This window comes from Schistocerca nitens, chromosome 1, assembly GCF_023898315.1.
Source record: "Schistocerca nitens isolate TAMUIC-IGC-003100 chromosome 1, iqSchNite1.1, whole genome shotgun sequence".
NCBI classification, from domain to species: Eukaryota; Metazoa; Arthropoda; class Insecta; order Orthoptera; family Acrididae; genus Schistocerca; species Schistocerca nitens.
Genome location: NC_064614.1, coordinates 834,837,579 through 834,855,663, shown reverse-complemented (window position 1 = coordinate 834,855,663; position 18,085 = coordinate 834,837,579). Strand labels below are relative to the sequence as shown.

The window sequence follows — 18,085 nt, the reverse complement described above, 5'->3', positions numbered from 1 at the left end:
GCGAAGGGGAGATGCATGACGACTCGTCATTTCAAGGAAAGTGTGATCAAATGATCCACATATTTTATCTTAATGGACTGTAAGTGGTCTTTTTTGTGATCTAAACAAGATGAGCTTTTAGTATTAAATGCATAGAATCTTTGATTTTTTTTAATAGTACTCCAAGGAAGGTAACAAGATTCAATGTACCGATGTTGTGTTTGTTATGGAGACTCTTGGTCCTGATTTCAGAGTAAATGAGTCGGGCTCGTTCACAGATTGCAACAAAGTTACCCTGAAAGCTGTAGTTCTTCACAGTGGGAATAAATTTCCTTTCATTTTGACTGATCGTGCAGTTAATCTATAGGAGCTATAGGAGACACACGAGAATTTTAAATTGTTACTCTCAGTTAGCCAGTAACAGAATTACAAATGGCATATGAATAATTATAAATATAGATTTTAAATATTAAATGGCACATAAACATGAAATAATTTTTTGTGCCATTGTTTCATGTTTGCGTGTAATTTAACGATAAAAATGTATATTTATAATGACCCTCAAGGTTCTTTCTGCTGTAACATTTTCGAAATGAAGTTTAATCAGACAACTGGCTACATCCAACAAACAAAATTTTAATTTAAAGCACTGACCAAGCTGAAGATGAGGGTGTAGAACCACAAAACTTGTCGTGGTAGAAAATAAAAGTGGCTGACACAGATCATTGTTTCAATTTATCTTTTACATTTTGAAGAAATTCACAACCACTGTTGAAAACAGGTTGGAGCTATGGGGGCCAAGGACCAGTTTTCGAATGGGATGGAAGGAAGGAAGGAAGATTGGGTTTAACGTCCCATCAACATCGACTTTGTTAGAAATGGAGCACAAGCTCGGATTGTGTCAAGTACGAGGAAGGAAATGGGCCGTGCCCTTTCAAAGGAACCATTCTGGCATTTGTCTGGAGTGATTTAGGGAAATAACGGAACATCTAAATCTGGATGGCAGGACGCGGGTTTGAACGATTGCCCTCCCAGATGCGAGTCCAGTGTGCTAACTACTGCGCCACCTCACCCGGTTGAACGGGGTGCAAAACAGTTCCTGAAACGCTACCTCCTGGTCACAATGAGGACTGACTGACTTCGAAATTCCTGAATAGGTAGAAATCAGGAAAGGGCAGATCAAGGGTTAATCTTGGAAGGTAGGATTATACTGAAGTGTCGATTGTGTCCAACCTACTGCACACAAGACGACCACCATAAGTGGCAGAAAATGCTCTGGAACTGTCTAAGTTTTAATCTATATCAACATAATTTGTTGAACTGAGTTCAACATACGTGTTTGTAATAACAGGTTACTAATAATTCTTCTGCGACATCCTGCTTAATATAAAAGCTCTTTTTGCACCAGCGACTTTCTTGTCTCAATCACTTCTCGTGGAAAGTGAGTCAATTCTAGTGCCCTTGGCATATTTCTGTGCAGAGTCTCACCTGTCACAAGTGTAATTTTTGTTTATATCACGGTAACAATATTAGATATATTATGAAATACTGTCTGCTGTGCAGTCTGGTGCCAAAATCGTAAAAGCGAAGTTATGAGGGACTATCATTCTTACACAGAGTCCGAATATAGAAAGAGCATCTATTTATATTCTTATTTACCCGCAATGTATGCTTTCCCTTTTTTTATGTCACTGAGCCACTGATGAATTTGGATGACGACTAATTTGCACTCAGCCACGTGACGTGCACCACCTCAGGAGTAGTCGATTTCGATAAGTAAGTCTTCCGTGTAAAAGGAACTTGCGAGATGAGAGCCATGTCATGTGTGTCAGGTGTACACGGAGACACCGCTGCACGTGGCGGCGGCGATGGGGTACAGCGAGTGCGCGCGGCTGTTGCTGGAGGGCGGCGCGGACGTGCGCGTGGCGGTAGGCGCGGCGCGCTGCACGCCGCTGCACCTGGCCGCCGAGGACGGCAACGCGGACTGCGCGCGCATGCTGCTCGACGCGGGCGCCGACCCCAACGCGCAGTCGCGCCGCCGCCAGACGCCGCTGCACCTGGCCGCGCTCGCGCAGGCCGCCGGCACGCTCGAGCTGCTGCTGCAGCGCGGCGCGCGCCCCGACGCGGAGGACGACGACGGCCGCACGCCGCTGCACTCCGCCATCGTCAAGGTCCGTGCCGCCTGCCGACCCGCCTCTACATCCCACCCACAGCCCGCGACGACGACAATGCGGAATAAGATTGGCCGCGACACGTTAGGATGTACATCAACCCATAATCACTGTTTCATTATCGGCATTCGCCTAGTGTATTCTCTAATGACTTCTTTTAGTTCCCTTAAGTCACAAAAAATAAGTAAATAAATAAATAAAAATATAATGAGAGGACACCGATTTTCATCAGGTCACGAAACTGTTGAATACTTCAAAAACTGTTTTTAAGGTCCCAAATAAGAGTGTAAAAATTATTTCCAGAATTGGTTCGAATGCATGTAAAAAGACGCAAATTTTAAAGACTGAAAAAAAAAAATGAAATGAGCGTATGGTATTGTTTGCCGGGAGGCCCCATCTGGGGAAGTTCGGCCCCGAAGTACAAGTCTTATCGCAGTCGACGCCACAATGGGCGACTTGTACGTCGGTGAGGAGGATGAAATGATGAGGAGGACAACACAATACCCAGTTCACGAGCGGAGAAAATCAAAAAAAGTATTTCGTTAGTTAATTTTGTGAAAACTTACAACGGCTGCTCTCATATACAGGGTGAATCACCTAAAATTCGCACCGAAAAATGTTGCGGAATCGCAAAATGCTATTGATTTGCGGTTTTCACAGACTAGAATTGTAGTCATGGGCTCTTATTGTTAGCGAATAAACAGTAGATAAAAAAAATGTAAATTTCGTGTGGCTTGGGCCTCCCGTTGAGTAGACCGTTCGCCGGGTGCAAGTCTTTCGATTTGACGCCACTTCGGCGACTTGCGCGTCGATGGTGACGAAATAATGATAAGGACAACACAACACCCAGTCCCTGGGCGGGGAAAATCTCCGAACCAGCCGGGAATCGATGGTGGTGGTGGTTAGTGTTTAACGTCCCGTCGACAACGAGGTCATTAGAGACGGAGCGCAAGCTCGGTTTAGGGAAGGATTGGGAAGGAAGTCGGCCGTACCCTTTCAAAGGAACCATCCCGGCATTTGCCTGAAACGATTTAGGGAATCACGGAAAACCTAAATCAGGATGGCTGGAGACGGGATTGAACCGTCGTCCTCCCGAATGCGAGTCCAGTGTGCTAACCACTGCGCCACCTCGCTCGGTACCCGGGAATCGAACCCGGACCCTTAGGATTGACATTCTGTCGCACTAATCACTCAGCTACCGGAGGCGGACAACAGTTGATAAATAATACTTAGAAAGTATTTTTTTGTGCAAATGTGTGCTTTTTTAAATGGAATAATGCTTATTGATATTAACAAACTAAAAGTAGGGTAAATCAGAACGTCAGTGGTGTTTGTTGCAGGAGCCTAGTCGAGTCGTTTTGAAAAGTTCCCACGCTGATACTTATAAAATACCAGTGGTAGCACGCAGACTACAAACACTACAGAACAACAGAAGTGCATACACAAGTTCTGACCAGTAATAAGACAATTGACCATCACAGGTTGTGTCCAAAATTACCACCGGCAGTGGCAATACGTACTTCCGGAACGAGTGCTGCACACATGTTACCATTTCACTGGGGATGTCCCAGCAGGTTGCAGTAATACGTCGTTGTATATTATCGAGTGTAGCATGTAAAGTCTTTCAGCTTTCCCCACAGAAAAAAATCCACAGGCGTAAAATCTGGAGATTGGACCGGCCACCATACAGATCCTCTGCGCCCAATCCAACGACTTGGAAACAATTGTGAAGACATTCTGTAGGACTTTGTGTACTATGGGCTGGATAGCCATCATATTGGTACCACAGGTTCTTCCTAGTCTCGTGATTGGTAAATGTGGTTTCATCACTAAACAAGATACATTATACATCTGGAGTATCTCGTCTTAATGCCATTGACGATTTTCACAATCGTTTCCACGCAGCTCTTGAGGGAGAGACATGTGATAGGGATGACGCTTGCCTAACTCATGACACTTCCTCGTGTAATTGCGCGGGGGCTAACGTGAGGGTCAACTCAACAGCAGCAACAACATTAATTTCCTCCTCTTCTGTCGTTACTTGTTTCCTTCTGCTACATCGTCTAGGTGTTACACTACTACTTTCACGTAAATGCTTGAAGAGTCTGACATCTGTTGGGATATCTTGCCGCATACACGTTACAAGAACAAACTGTATTCTTCCTACACACTCTATACGCCATGAGCATGTCGGTTTTTTCCGCGTAGGTAAATCCCATTTTCCATTCTCGATTTTCTACTTGGACTGTCACAAACTAACTGACTACGCAATACAATCAAAGAACACACAAGCACACTCTAAGCAAATGTAACAACACCGTGCCTAGCAACTAAACAGGTTGAACGACACAAACAAGTGTCAATGTGGAAACTTTGCACAATGCGATATCTCGTAAACGACTAGCTCTAGAATCCTACGAACAGACTCCACTGGCATTCAAAGTTACCCTACTTCGAGTTTGTTAATGTCAATACGCATTGTTATGTTTAAAAAGTGTGTGTTTGCACAAAAAATACACTTTCAAAGATTATTACAATCTGATGACTGGCTAACAAGACAAGCCCCTGACAACCAGCCCATTCCTCGGAAACCGCACATCAATAGCACTTTCGATTTCCGTAATATTTGCGGTGTAAGTTTTGGGTGATCCACCCTGAATAGACCTCGCATGTTGAACAGTTGCCCATGTGATGCTGCTGGATCATTTTCATCTAGCTTTTCGATGACAGCAGTAACTTATTAGACGAAAGGAATGTTAATGCACGTCATGTCTTTTATAAATGTTACTATCGAGAAGTAATAAGTATTTTCAAGCAGATTAGAACTTATGTTAAATGATCCGACACAGACCGATCGTTTCTGACGCCGTGATTGTTTGCTCACACTGTTGCACAGATGAAGGCTTATGTGACTCAGGATGATCAATCAAGTTCGAAACTGGTAGCAAGATAAGTGATCCATATCTATGGTTACATAAGTAACAGTTATGGGCACGGCTAACTCAAAATATTACGAAGTGTGATTTCATTTCAGGAAAATTAGTACGTTTTCAAAGAATGAGCCACATCAAAGTTTTATGTTTGTGGTTTAATTTGTGTGTTTAAGTTTAAGAAACGAAACAAAAACTCTGTAAACTTGAGAAAAAGATTGTAAAGGTCAGGAGGCCAGGAAATAACACTTTGGATTATAGATCGCGTTACTGCTGCGACGTAAAACAACAACATGAAGAAGAAAGGGGAGTAAGTAGTAAGTTCCTATGGGACCGAACTGCTGAGGTCATCGGTCCCTAGGCTTACACACTACTTAATCTAACTGAAACTAACTTACGCTAAGGACAACACACACACCAGTGCCGGAGGGCGGACTCGAGCGTCCGACGAGGTGGAGGGGGGAGGGAGTGGGGAAGGGGCGGGGGGGGGGAGCCGCGAGAACTGTGGCTATACCGAACGGCGAAGAAGAAGAAGAAAAAGAAGAAGAAAGAAAACAGATAAATGGAATTCGTTGTTTTTTTTGTTCTTTTCCTCAATCATACAAAGTCTCCGAGGCATAGAATACATAAGACTCAGATTACACAAAAACTTTCTTCTTAAATGATTAATCTTTCACATTCTAGCCTATAATTATAGGAAAAGTTACATATATGGTAGATGGTCCCACTTGGAAAGAAAGCTTGAACTACCTTATAGAGACAGAACAAAACAATTGAAAATGTGGAACAGCACACATTAGCACGAAGTAAAGTGAAGAGTGGGATAAGAAAAAATAGGTTAGTTACAATAACAACGCGAAATACTAACAACCGCAACAAAATTGATGCAATGACAACCAAACCCGGCACCGCCAAAAAGTGTTAGGAATAGAAAAAGGAAAAACAAGAAGAGAAGAAGAAAAACCACATGGGCGTCTTGTGTGTCATAAAAATTAATAGGGCATAAGCACAAATATCAGACAGAAACAAGACTGTAATACGATTTTTATCTGTCGAAAATGTTTTTATCACTTGCTCTTCTTTTAATTCTTACAGTTAACATATCTTTTAAATTCTGACGAAAGATATTTTTAGTAATACAATTTTATTTGCATCTAGCTAAGAAAAACGTCGGTATTACTTCCAAATAATAAAATCATGTTACTTTTAGAAGGAATAGCTCATCATGGTAGCCAATACCTAATATTTCTGCAAATACGGAGCGGCTCTTGACATAATAAACGACAACGGCCTTGCCGCAGTGGATATACCGCTTCCCGTGAGATCACCAAAGTCGGGCGTAGTCGGCACTTGGATGGGTGACCATCCTGGCCGCCTTGCGCTGTTGCCCTTTTTCGGGGTGCACTCAGCCTCGTGATGCCAATTGAGGAGCTACTCGACCGAATAGTAGCGGCTTCGATCAAGAATACCATCGGCCGGGAGAGCGGTGTGCTGACCCCACGCCCATCCTATCCGCATCCTCCACTCAGGATGACACGGCGGTCGGATGGTCCCGGTAGGCCACTCGTGGCCTGAAGACGGAGTGCTTTTTCTTGACATAATAGGCTTTATATGCAAAGTGAGAACAACACAAAGAATCCTAAATTCTTCGAGGTAAAGTTTGGGGAAAAAAATCCCACAGAGATCTGGAAAACAGGTCTCTCTTTGGTTCCTGATTCGATCCTCATTACAAGACCCAACTTTTCCCTTTTCATTTTCTCTTTTTCACATGTTGCTTGTTTCACATTAGTATACATCTGCATGACTTGGCTCTGTGTAAAACAGAGAATATAATAAGAAACTAAATCAAAGTGCTCCAAATCATATTGAAAACGAATATAATCATGCATTTTGTCAACTGAGCGAGGTGGCGCAGTGGTTAGCACACTGGACTCGCATTCGGGAGGACGACGGTTCAATCCCGTCTCCGGTCATCCTGATTTAGGTTTTCCGTGATTTCCCTAAATCGTTTCAGGCAAATGCCGGGATGGTTCCTTTGAAAGGGCACGGCCGATTTCCTTCCCAATCCTTCCCTAACCCGAGCTTGCGCTCCGTCTCTAATGACCTCGTTGTCGACGGGACGTTAAACACTAACCACCACCACCACCACCACCACCACTATATTGGTTTTGAGTCTGATAATCAACAGTGTATTCTAACAATTGTGTTTTGAAGGTGCTCATCTCAGTAGCCTGCATCTTTCAGGGGCTTTGGGTACGTAGCTACTAAATACGAGGGTAAATCAATTATTATCCGCAATTTAATTATATTTTTGTTTATTTTGGTAGTACTGTCGTTTTACGTTGATGACGCATGTTTTGTTTATTTGTTGTTATATCTTTGCAATTTTCAAGCTGCTTGGTTAGTTTCATTATCGCTGCCGTGCTATTAATCATGGCTGCTCCGCTGTCTAGTTGCACCGAAGGGGAGGAACGTTCAGTGATCCACTTTTTTTTGTGGTCGAAGACGTATCAGGGGCCGAAATTCATCTAAAACTTTCGGTAAAGTACGGGATCAGTGTTTTGCCACAACGAAGTGTCTACGAATGGCTTGAAAAATTCCGAAATGATCGCACAAGTGTTACGCACGATGAAGGAGCCGGGCGACCATTTACCGCCACAAATGAAGAAAGTATTGAGCGTTCACGTGAAATGATTCCCTTAGACGATCAACTACTGAGGAAGTGGCACATCGTCTGCAAAATAGTCACGGCTCTGCCTACGAAATCATCCACAACAGGCTTTGGTTTCATAAAGTCTGTGCAAGATGGGTCCCAAAACAACTCCCACAGTTGCATGAACAAACACGCTTGGAAACCTGCAAAAAATATTTGGATCGCTATGGTAACATAGGGGACAACTTCTTAGGCAGGGTCATTACTGGTGACGAAACATGGATCCTTCACTGCGAGCCGGAGAGTAAACGGCAGAGTATGGAATGGAAACATCCAGATTCGTCGTGCAAGAAAAAGTTCAAGACCCAACCGTCCACAGGAAAACTGATGCTTACTGTTTTCTGGGAAGCACATGGTCCAGTACTGGAACTTTATGGGGAAAGGGGCACAACAATAAACAGTGTACGTTACAGTGAGAAGCTTACTGCCAGGTTAAAGCCTGCAAATCGAAGCAAATGCCGAGGATTGTTGTCAAAAGGTGTTGTGTTGTTGCACGAAAATGGCCGTCCGCATACTGCTGCCCACACTGCTGAAACGCTCCAGAAACTCAAATTTGAAGTACTGGATCATCCTCCATATAATCCCCATCTTTCCCCTTCGACTATCACTTGTTTGGTCCTCTCAAACAGGCATTAATGGGCCATCGATTTGCCTCGGACGAAGCAGTGAGAGGAGAGGTGCATTCCTGGGTCGCAGCTCAACCGAGAACCTTCAAAATGAGGGTATCAGGAAGCTTGTACAACGATGCACCAAGTGCACTGAAACGCAAGAAGACTATGTCGAAAAATGATTATAATAAAATTTTATAACTGCTTTACGGATAATAATTGACTTACCCTCGTACATATTTCATAGTAATTCCACCATGTACGCCCTCTTCCGCCCCCAAAAAAGCTCCTAACGTTAAAAGAGACGTTACTAGTAATACACAGAGAGACAGTATGACCGGAACAGCGAAACAAGTATCCATGGGACGATCCTTAATCTAACTTAACTTTAAATCAAAGAACACTACAATTGCTGAACTGGCGGACAAATACGTAGGATTACGTCAGATAAAAATAAGACTAGTAAACCATCACTGTCCGCGTCTTCAGCTGAGTGGTTTCCGTGACTTGTTGCCTTGTGGAGGACCCGGCTTCAATTCCCTGTACTGCTGGGAGTTTTTCGTTGCTGGGAGGACTGAAAAGATGTTCACTCAGCCTCGTGATGCCAATCTAAGAGATACTGATTGAGAAATAGCAGCTTCAGGATCTGCAATACCGACAAAGGTCTGAACGGCGATACTAAACCCTAATTCAGCTTCACTAATTCGGAGTTCTTACGTCACGTGGTTGTTACTCGTTTCTCTCGGCAAATAGCACTGATCGCTTTTCCCATTTTCTGTAACAATGCAATATTTTAAACCAATGCAAATTTTACGAATAAAAATTATTCCTTTAAAAAAAAAGCCGTTGATTTAGGAATGGCTAAATGACATTTCGTTTTTCTACTCGGCTATTAGTAAAAAAATTTAAAAAATGTTATAATCGAAACCAAACAAGTATCGAAAAATAGCGGTTATTGAGAACTAAAGTACCGGTATCATCCCTGCGTAGCACTAGAGGGAAGCCTAGTACCGACGTGTGAGCGCACCGCCGTCATAGACATTTCTGCTCTGTTGACCGTGGAGCTAAAACAACAGAGAACATTCCTAATTGCCTGGTGTGTTCTCATGTGTTCTTTCTATCGCTGAAACCTGCTCGGTCAAGTTTATTCTTCCTCCATTTTCCAGTTTATGCATCTACACCGGGACGCATTTTCGACCATATGTCCATATGACCCGTTTTTGCTCCTTCATCCTCCCAGGAATCGTTTCCCGCAGTTTGTTCCCATTTAGTAAAATCGCCCTGCGGTCCCTCTACTTATTCTTTCCACCTTTCAGCTTTCCGTTCTTTGCTTAGTACTAGCTTCCTGTCTGCATTCTTGATATTCGTACAGCCGCTTCTCTTTTCTCCAAAGGTCTCTCTAATTTTCCTACAGGTAGCAACTATCGTTCCCCTACTTGTGCATTCTTCTACAGTCTTGCATTGGTTCTCTAGCCATTGCCGATCAGCTATTTTACACTTACTGTCAATCTCATTTTTTGGATTCTCTTTGGCCTTACTGTCAATCTCATTTTTTGGATTCTCTTTGGCCTGCTTCATTTGCTGCATTTTCATATTTTCTCCTTTAGGTAATTAGATTCAGTTGCATTATTGACCCGCCAGGTTAGCCGAGAGCGCTAATGCGCTGCTTCCTGGACTCGGGTATGCGCGCCAGCCCTGGATCGAATCCGCCCAGCAGATTAACGACGAGCGCCGGTTTTTAGGCGGTTTTCCACATCCCCCTAGATGAAAACCGGGCTGGTCCCCACGTCCCGCCTCAATTACACGACTCGCGGACATCTCAAGATGTTCGCACGCCAAATCCGTATCTAACCATGCCGACCCTGCGACCCGCGGGATAAAGGCATAAGCAAAAGAAAGATTCAACTGCATTATTACAGGATTTCTATTATGCTTTGTCTTTCTGCCTATATGGCCCTCTGCTGCTTTCACTATTTTGTCTCCAAGGCTACCCAATCATCATCTATTGCGTTATTTATACCTTGTCAATACAATAGAAAGAGAAACTCCTGGAATGAGGCAAGGTAAAACAATATTTACAACAAGTAAACCAGAAATCCGACCGCTATGTGGAATGTCGGGTTTTGTGTGTTTCTATGAATGCTGCTGATTTCCAGATTAAACTTCTGTGCTGGAAAAATCCAATGCAGCGCCCAAGACGCAACTCCTCCGCAACTGGAGCAGCAACGGCGAACGGCTATCAGCGCGCTGATCGCTTTCAGAAATAGCGCGTCCAGTCACTGGGCCTCTCTCCCACATGCTTGTGTGCGGTTTCAATCAGGCTACAAGTGCCACATTAAACTTCCAAATAGCTCGGCTTACACAACTGGTGAAGAGTCACACGTAACCAATGCCGGAAGATTGTGGATGTGCCACGTCATTCAGCCAGTAGTATAACAGCTTTCATCAGTAAGTCTTACACAGTTATAACAAGGAAACGCATTAATAACAATATATGTCTCTAAAACTGCCATTTTTTATATAACTGGATTGGTCAATTCCGAGAAGTGTCGTGCCACAAGAACTAAATTTAACAGTTGACAAGAAAAACTTCTTACAGAGAACTGACGGTTATCCACTCACTTCTTGCAGTAAATGAGAATTCTACAATGAATAAAAACATTTTTGTCCATATTCCAGGGCGGGTGCTTGGGTGCAAATGCCCTCTTGCGTCCCTCTGTGGACTCCTATCGTTGTAACACAAATAAATATGGACTAGCCTGTCAAGAAGGATGGGCTGCAGATGAAGCACGACTACAAGCCATTCTCTTCTGTTAAGCTTTGGAGTGAAAGTACCAAACGGATCGTATGAGCTCTTTCGTGATGTTACTCCGACATCAGGGTCCCTACGTTGCAAAAATTGCAGGTGAATTTGTCTGGAATATGTTAACAGTCTTACTTTTAGCACCATAGATAGCGGTCATATTCTCTCTCTCTCTCTCTCTCTCTCTCTCTCTCTCTCTCTCTCTCTCTCTCTCTCTCTCTCTCTCACACACACACACACACACACACACACACACACACACAGAGAGAGAGAGAGAGAGAGAGAGAGAGAGAGAGAGAGAGAGTTACCTGCGTATGTTTTCAGTAAACTTGCATTCAACAGCATAGATTTTCGCCAGAAATCACATCAGTGAAATGGTTTAGCCGTCTCTTAAACTCAAAATTCCTTGTTTATAGGAAAGACCATTGAAAACCATCTGAGACCAGAAGAAGTAACCACACACTGATTTCAGGACAAGGAACGCAAGGCAGACTTCCCAATTCGTGTTTACAAAACAGTGGCTGAAATGGTTCAAATGGCTCTGAGCACTATGGGACTCAACATCTGTGGTCATCGGTCCCCTAGAACTTAGAACTATTTAAACCTAACTAACCTAAGGACATCACACACATCCATGCCCGAGGCAGGATTCGAACCTGCGACCGTAGCGGTCACGCGGTTCCAGACTGAAGCGCCTAGAACCGCACGGCCACACCGGCCGGCACAGTGGCTGATCAAAAGTCTCTGAGCACTCCTATGTAATGCGATCCCGCCAGTGTAAATGGAGGCGAGGAATACTGTGTTGTCAGTAGAGGAGCAGCAACAGCAGAATGGATCGGTCAGCAGAGCTCAGTGACTTGGAACGTGGGCTGGTCATAGGATGTCACATGAGTGACAAATCCATTAGGGACATTTCAACTCTCCTAAAGCACTCCACTTTTGGTGATGCGATTCGCAAGTCGAAACTCGAAGGAACAACCACAGCTAAACCAAGAGTAGGCGGACCTCATTTACTGACGGACTGGGACAGCCAAGCATTGCAGAGGGTGGTTGTAAAAAAATTGCATGAAATCAGCGGAAGGAATCAATCGTGAGATCCAAAGTGCTACGCCTAGTCCAGTTTGCAGAATGACTGTGCATAGGAAGCTAAAAGGAATGGGGCACTATGGCCGAGCAGCTCATCATGCACAACACATTTCTGTAGTCAGTGCTAAACGAAAACTATGGTGGTTTTAAGCGGCGACTCCACTATACAGATGATGACTGGAAATGAGTGATCCAGACTGATGGCTCACGCTATATCCCGTGGCTATCCCACAGAAGCATTTGGGTATGGCGAATACCTGGAGAACGTTACTTGACATCATTTGTAGTGTCAACAGTGATGTACAGAGGAGATGGTGTTACGGTTTGGGGGTTATGCTGTGGTTCCCTTGCTGCCCTTAAGAAAATGCTACATGTATATGGTTATGAACACTTTTTACACCACTGCGTACTTCATACAGTAGAGGGACAGTTTGAAGCCGATAATTGTTTGAATCAGCATGACAGTGCCACCTGTCATAAAGCAGCATCTGTGAGGCAACGGTTTGTGAACAATAACATTCCTGAAAATGACTGGCTTGCCCAGAGTAACAACTTGAACCCAACGAAACACCTTTGGGATGAGCTGGAACATCGACTTGGCTCCAGATCCCAGTGTCCTGCGTCACCACCTTCTCTGGTTTCGACTCCTGAGGAAGAACAGACTGACGTTCAGTCACAGACATCCAATGGGAATGTCCCCAGCATAATTCAACCGTCGTTAAGGCGAAGGGTGGACACTAATTATTGTGTACAGCTTCGTACACAACGGTAAGGAGAGGTGGGCTACTGAGCGGTGCCGCAACTGCCGTCATAGGAGAGATGCGCGGGAGCAGAAATGATTGGCGAACAAGTTAAGACAACAAACCGAAGATTTACTTAACTTTTATGTCTCCAAGCATACAAAGACTCATTACAAATAAAAAGCAAGAATTGGAGTCCAGCTCCTACAATAGCAACTAGGATGAGGCTCACTGTACTAAGCACAACCGAAGGTGTCGTAACGACAAAGCTCCAAGTGCAAGTGGGCTGAGTGGCTGCCGGCGGCCATCCTACAATGCGGTGGCAGAGGGCGTTCGCAGCCCAACGCCACCGGAGGCGCGGCTCAGTGGGCGCACACCACTGGATCCGACAGAACCCGCACGACTGCCATCAGCGTCGGACGGAAACTTGCAATCCCATTGCCAACTTTTCGACGCGATACGCGATATCACAACTAATAAGTGTCTGGATGCTTTTGATTATATACTGTCTGTGGCAGACAGAAGAGGGAAATGATACCACATCCCCTCGACGACATGCGCCAAACAGCCCTGTCAGCCAGGCCGCACAAAGTACGTGTTTTCAAAGTTACGATCCCTTTTCCTTGGTTCATTACTGATGTTTTTTCGCACTTTTTGCGACCAACTTGTTCCGTTTACAGGTAGTAACTATATGAAATCTTTAGAATTTGGTAATTTTAGGTAACATGTGAATTATTTAGTTTTATGTCCTCCCGATTTACTATCGAGAAAGGTAGCGATTGCTCCATAAATATTAGTTTGCGGGAGAAATAATACATAACTTCTTGACTTCTTTTCTCATTATCCGTACGTCATTTGATTTTCCAAACATGTAGAAAAATCTCGCTGTATATTGATATCTAGCGAATGGTATGAGTTGCAATTTCTAGATTTTAGAACATAACGCTGTTATCGACGATAAACCGCACCGGATACAAATCTTAGTAATATCCAGTCTTATCTTGACAAAAAAAGCTTTAGGTGTCTCATGCACTAGCAACTACCTTTTGATATAGAATTACGTCAAGTTTTGGGGTTGACGAAACGTAAATATGTAGTAGCGTTTGACTACACTTAAGAAGTAGCTCGCCGCCCGTGGTGGCCGAGCGGTTCTAGGCGCTTCAGTCTGGAACTCTGGTACCGCGCAACCGCTACGGTCGCAGGTTCGAATCCTGCCTCGGGCATGGATGTGTGTGATGTCCTTAGGTTAGTTAGGTTAAGGTAGTTCTAAGTTCTAGGGGACTGATAACTTCAGCTGTTAAGTCCCATAGTGCTCAGAGCTATTTGAACCATTTTGAAGAAGTAGAATCTCGAGTAACTCATCTCATACAGTTTGCGGAGACTGCAACACGTATAGTGTAACCATTACATAGATTCAGTCGAGAAATGCAGCTTATGTATGCAAGAAATCACCAAAAATTTCATTTAACTTAGACTAAAATACTGCTAAAGAGTGGGCGGTTCATATCACGTCGAGTCAACAGAGTAATAAAGACCTTGTAGAAGAAGAGCAATGTGAATGGTCACAGACCTGTTTAACTGATACGGCAGGAACCCTGAAAAATTTCAAATGACAGACTCTCAAAGGAAAGTAAGTGGTATCCTCAGAAAACCTCCTGGAATATTCCGTTGTTCCCTTTGTGCCGCCGGCCGGTGTGGCCGAGCGGTTCTAGGCGCTTCAGCCAGGAACCGTGCGACGGCTACGGTCGCAGGTTCGAATACTGCCTCGGGCATGCATGCGTATGATGTCCTTAGGTTAGTTAGGTTTAAGTATTTCTATGTTCTAGGGGACTGATGACCTCACATAAGTCCCATAATGCTCAGAGCCATTTGAACCCTTTGTGTCTCAGTCATGGAGACCACGAAAACAAAATTAGAGCGATAACAGCATGCACAGGGGCATTTAAGGAACAATTATCATCATGCATCACTCGAGAAGGCAAAAGGAAGAAATCTCCATAAGTTACAATAAATCGGTCCTCCTCGCAAATGTTATGTACTGATTTCCAAAGTATAAATGTAGTTACAGATGTGGGTGTTGAAGACTCATACTCCATTTCCTGTGCATATCTAGAAACTTACATAAAATTCTTGTTACAACAGTGTGAATGCAGCTGAACTTATCGCGTCGGTTAACGCTGAGGCAGGCATCAGTGATTATAAGGCTGTGGTAGCAGCAACAACGACTACAGTTTTTACAAGATTGTTAAGAAAGATAGGAAGATATTTTTGCGTAGCAAGAATGACAGTACAAAAACTGCGGAGTATTTGAGTAGCCAGCATCAAATATTCAGTCATAAGGACGACGCTGTAGAGAACAAATGAAAAAAAAATAAATAAATTCAAAAGCATCGTTCAGTATGCTTCAGACAAGTATGTTCCGAGCAAGGTCTTAAATGATGGGAAAGACCCACCGTGGAGAGCGTCATCTCAGATTCAAGAGAACCCAGTTGACAACAGAGTGCTGAACGAAGCGAAAGGAACGTGAGGAGAGCATGGAGAGAAGTGTTCAATGACTTTCGGAGTGAAATTTGACAATCGATCTGAGTAAAAACCCTGAGAGATTTTGCTCTTACGTAAAATCAGTAAGCGAATCGAAATCATCTATTCATTCACTCTGAGACCATAATGGCACCGAAACGGAAGATAACAGAGAGACGGACGAAATACTGAATTCGTTCTTCCGAAATTGCTTCACCGCGGAAGATTGTAACATAGTTACTCCTGTCATTCATCATATGAACGTCTAAATGGCAGATATTGGGATAATCGATCGCTTAGTAGCACAAGATGAGATACCCTTAAGATTTTACAAAGGTTACGCAAGAGAACTTGCTCCCCTTCTAGTAGGAATTTATAAGATCGCGTGAACAACGAAGGGTACCTAGCGACTTGATGAACGCGCAGGTCATCCCTGTTTTTAAAAACAGCCGCAGGACAGATGCACACAATTATAGACCTATATCGTTGACGTCCATCTGTTGTAGAATTATGGAATACGTTTTATGTTCAAGATTTATGACGTTTTTGGAAAACGAAAATCTCCTCTATAGAAATCAGCATGTATTCCGGAAACAGAATTCTTGCGAAACTCAGATCGCACTGTTCCTCCATGAGATGCACAGCGCTGTAGACAACGGCGCTCAGGTTGATGCAGTGTTCCTAGGCTTCCCGAAGGCATTAACACCCTCCCGCAACGCCGCTGAGTGAAAAGAATACGAGCTTATCGAGTATCGGACCAGATTTGTGAATGGATTCCAGACTTCATTGCAGACAGAACTCAACACGTGGCTCACAACGAAACAAAATCTACAGATGTAAAGGTAATTTCCGGAGTACACGAAAGAAGAGTGACAGGACCATTACTGAATACAAAGGATATAAATGATTTAGTAGATGGCGTCGGATGCTCTTTAAGACTGTTCGCAGATGACGCGGTTGTCTGTAGTAAAGTAGCAACGCCAGAAGACTGTATCGATTTGCATAATAAACTGCAGAGGATTGATGAAAGGTGCAGCCTTTGGCAGTTGACCGTGAACGTAAATGAATGAATGAACGAAAATGAATGAATGAAAACATTAGGGAAATAAAGCCACAACAGTACACTACACTGTTGAACACAGTATCTACCGTAAAATATTTAGGAATAACTATCCCGAGTGATCTCATGTGGAATGACCACATAAAAGAAATGTACGAAATGCAGACGCCAGATGGATAGTCATAGGAAGAATCTTAAGGAAATGTAACTCATCCACGAAGGAAGTGGCTTATAAGGCACTTGTTCGAGCGATTCATGAGTATTGTTTATCAATATGGGATTCTTACCAGGTAAGACTTATAGCAGAGAGACAGAAAAACCAAGGAAGAGCGGCGCGTTTCGTCCGGGATCGTTTAGTCGGTGCGAGAGCGTTACAGTAATGCTGAACAAACTCCAGTGGCAGACGTTACAAGAGAGGCACTGCCCATCATGGAGACGTTTTCTATTGAAATTTCAAGAAGGCAGTTTCCGGGAATAGTCGGACAACATATTACTTCCTCCCACATACATCTTGTGTAATGACCACGACGAGAAAATCAGAGAAATTAGAGCCAATACAGAGTCATTCTCGAGTGGAACAGGGTGGAGGGATTAGTTAGTGGTACCAGAAGTACTCTCTGCCGCACCATTAGGTGGCTTGCGGCGTATGATATAGATGTAGGTCGCCGCTATACTCGCCGTCGGTGGTAATCCGGGGTAGTGCAGAATCGTGATTCATTGTGAACACAATACGATCCATTCGTTAATGGCCCATACTTCCCGGACACGGTACCACGCCAAAAGTGGCCATTTGTGTTGGTGTTTACAGCAGGCTCCGCGTGGGACGGTTATTCCCTACTGTGGCTGCTGCTAGTTTCCGGCGAATGTTGCGGGACGACTCAGAATGTCGCAGGGAGTCCATTACTTTGTATCGAATGTGAAGGGTTTACAATGTGCTTGGCGTATAATGCGTCAATTATTCCTTGTGGTGACGAGACGTACTCGACTGGAACCTTGACAACGAGTTCGCTTGCCGTCATGTTCCCATGCAGTCCAATATTGAGCCACTGTCACATTTGAATACCCCACGTATCTGCCCCGTTCGACCAACTAGTCGAATGGAGACCCATAATAAAGCCCCTTTCAACCTCTGTCACGTGCTGATAATCTCGCTCGCGTATGCAGCATCCGTGTCCTTCACAATGACCATTCAACATCTGATGCTGCTATGCCCCTTACATACCCTACTAGGCCAGGAACAAAACTAAACAGGAAAAACACTAATGCATTCTGGTGGCCATTCTACCTGTCACAGAGAATCATTCATTTACACGCCCATTAATGATGTGTTCGTCTACGAAGTTACATTGATATCCGGCCATGTCTTTCGCTGATTCAGTTTTTTCGTCAGGCATAGAACTTATTTGCAGTTACTCACAATTTAGTGTAATAGTTAGACTTTACGTTAATCATAAGCAGTTTTCTTCCCTATTCTC

General features: G+C 43.9%; 1 protein-coding gene across 1 annotated transcript in view; it reads left to right on the top strand.

Annotated features, from left to right (window-relative positions):
- The window catches only part of LOC126208066 (transient receptor potential channel pyrexia-like), a 182,120-nt gene that overhangs the window by 90,056 nt on the left and 73,979 nt on the right, over positions 1 to 18,085 (top strand). The window contains exon 6 of the mRNA XM_049938885.1: positions 1,812 to 2,150. Within this exon, the coding sequence (XP_049794842.1) occupies positions 1,812 to 2,150 (339 nt within the window). The remainder of the gene's footprint in view (positions 1 to 1,811; positions 2,151 to 18,085) is intronic.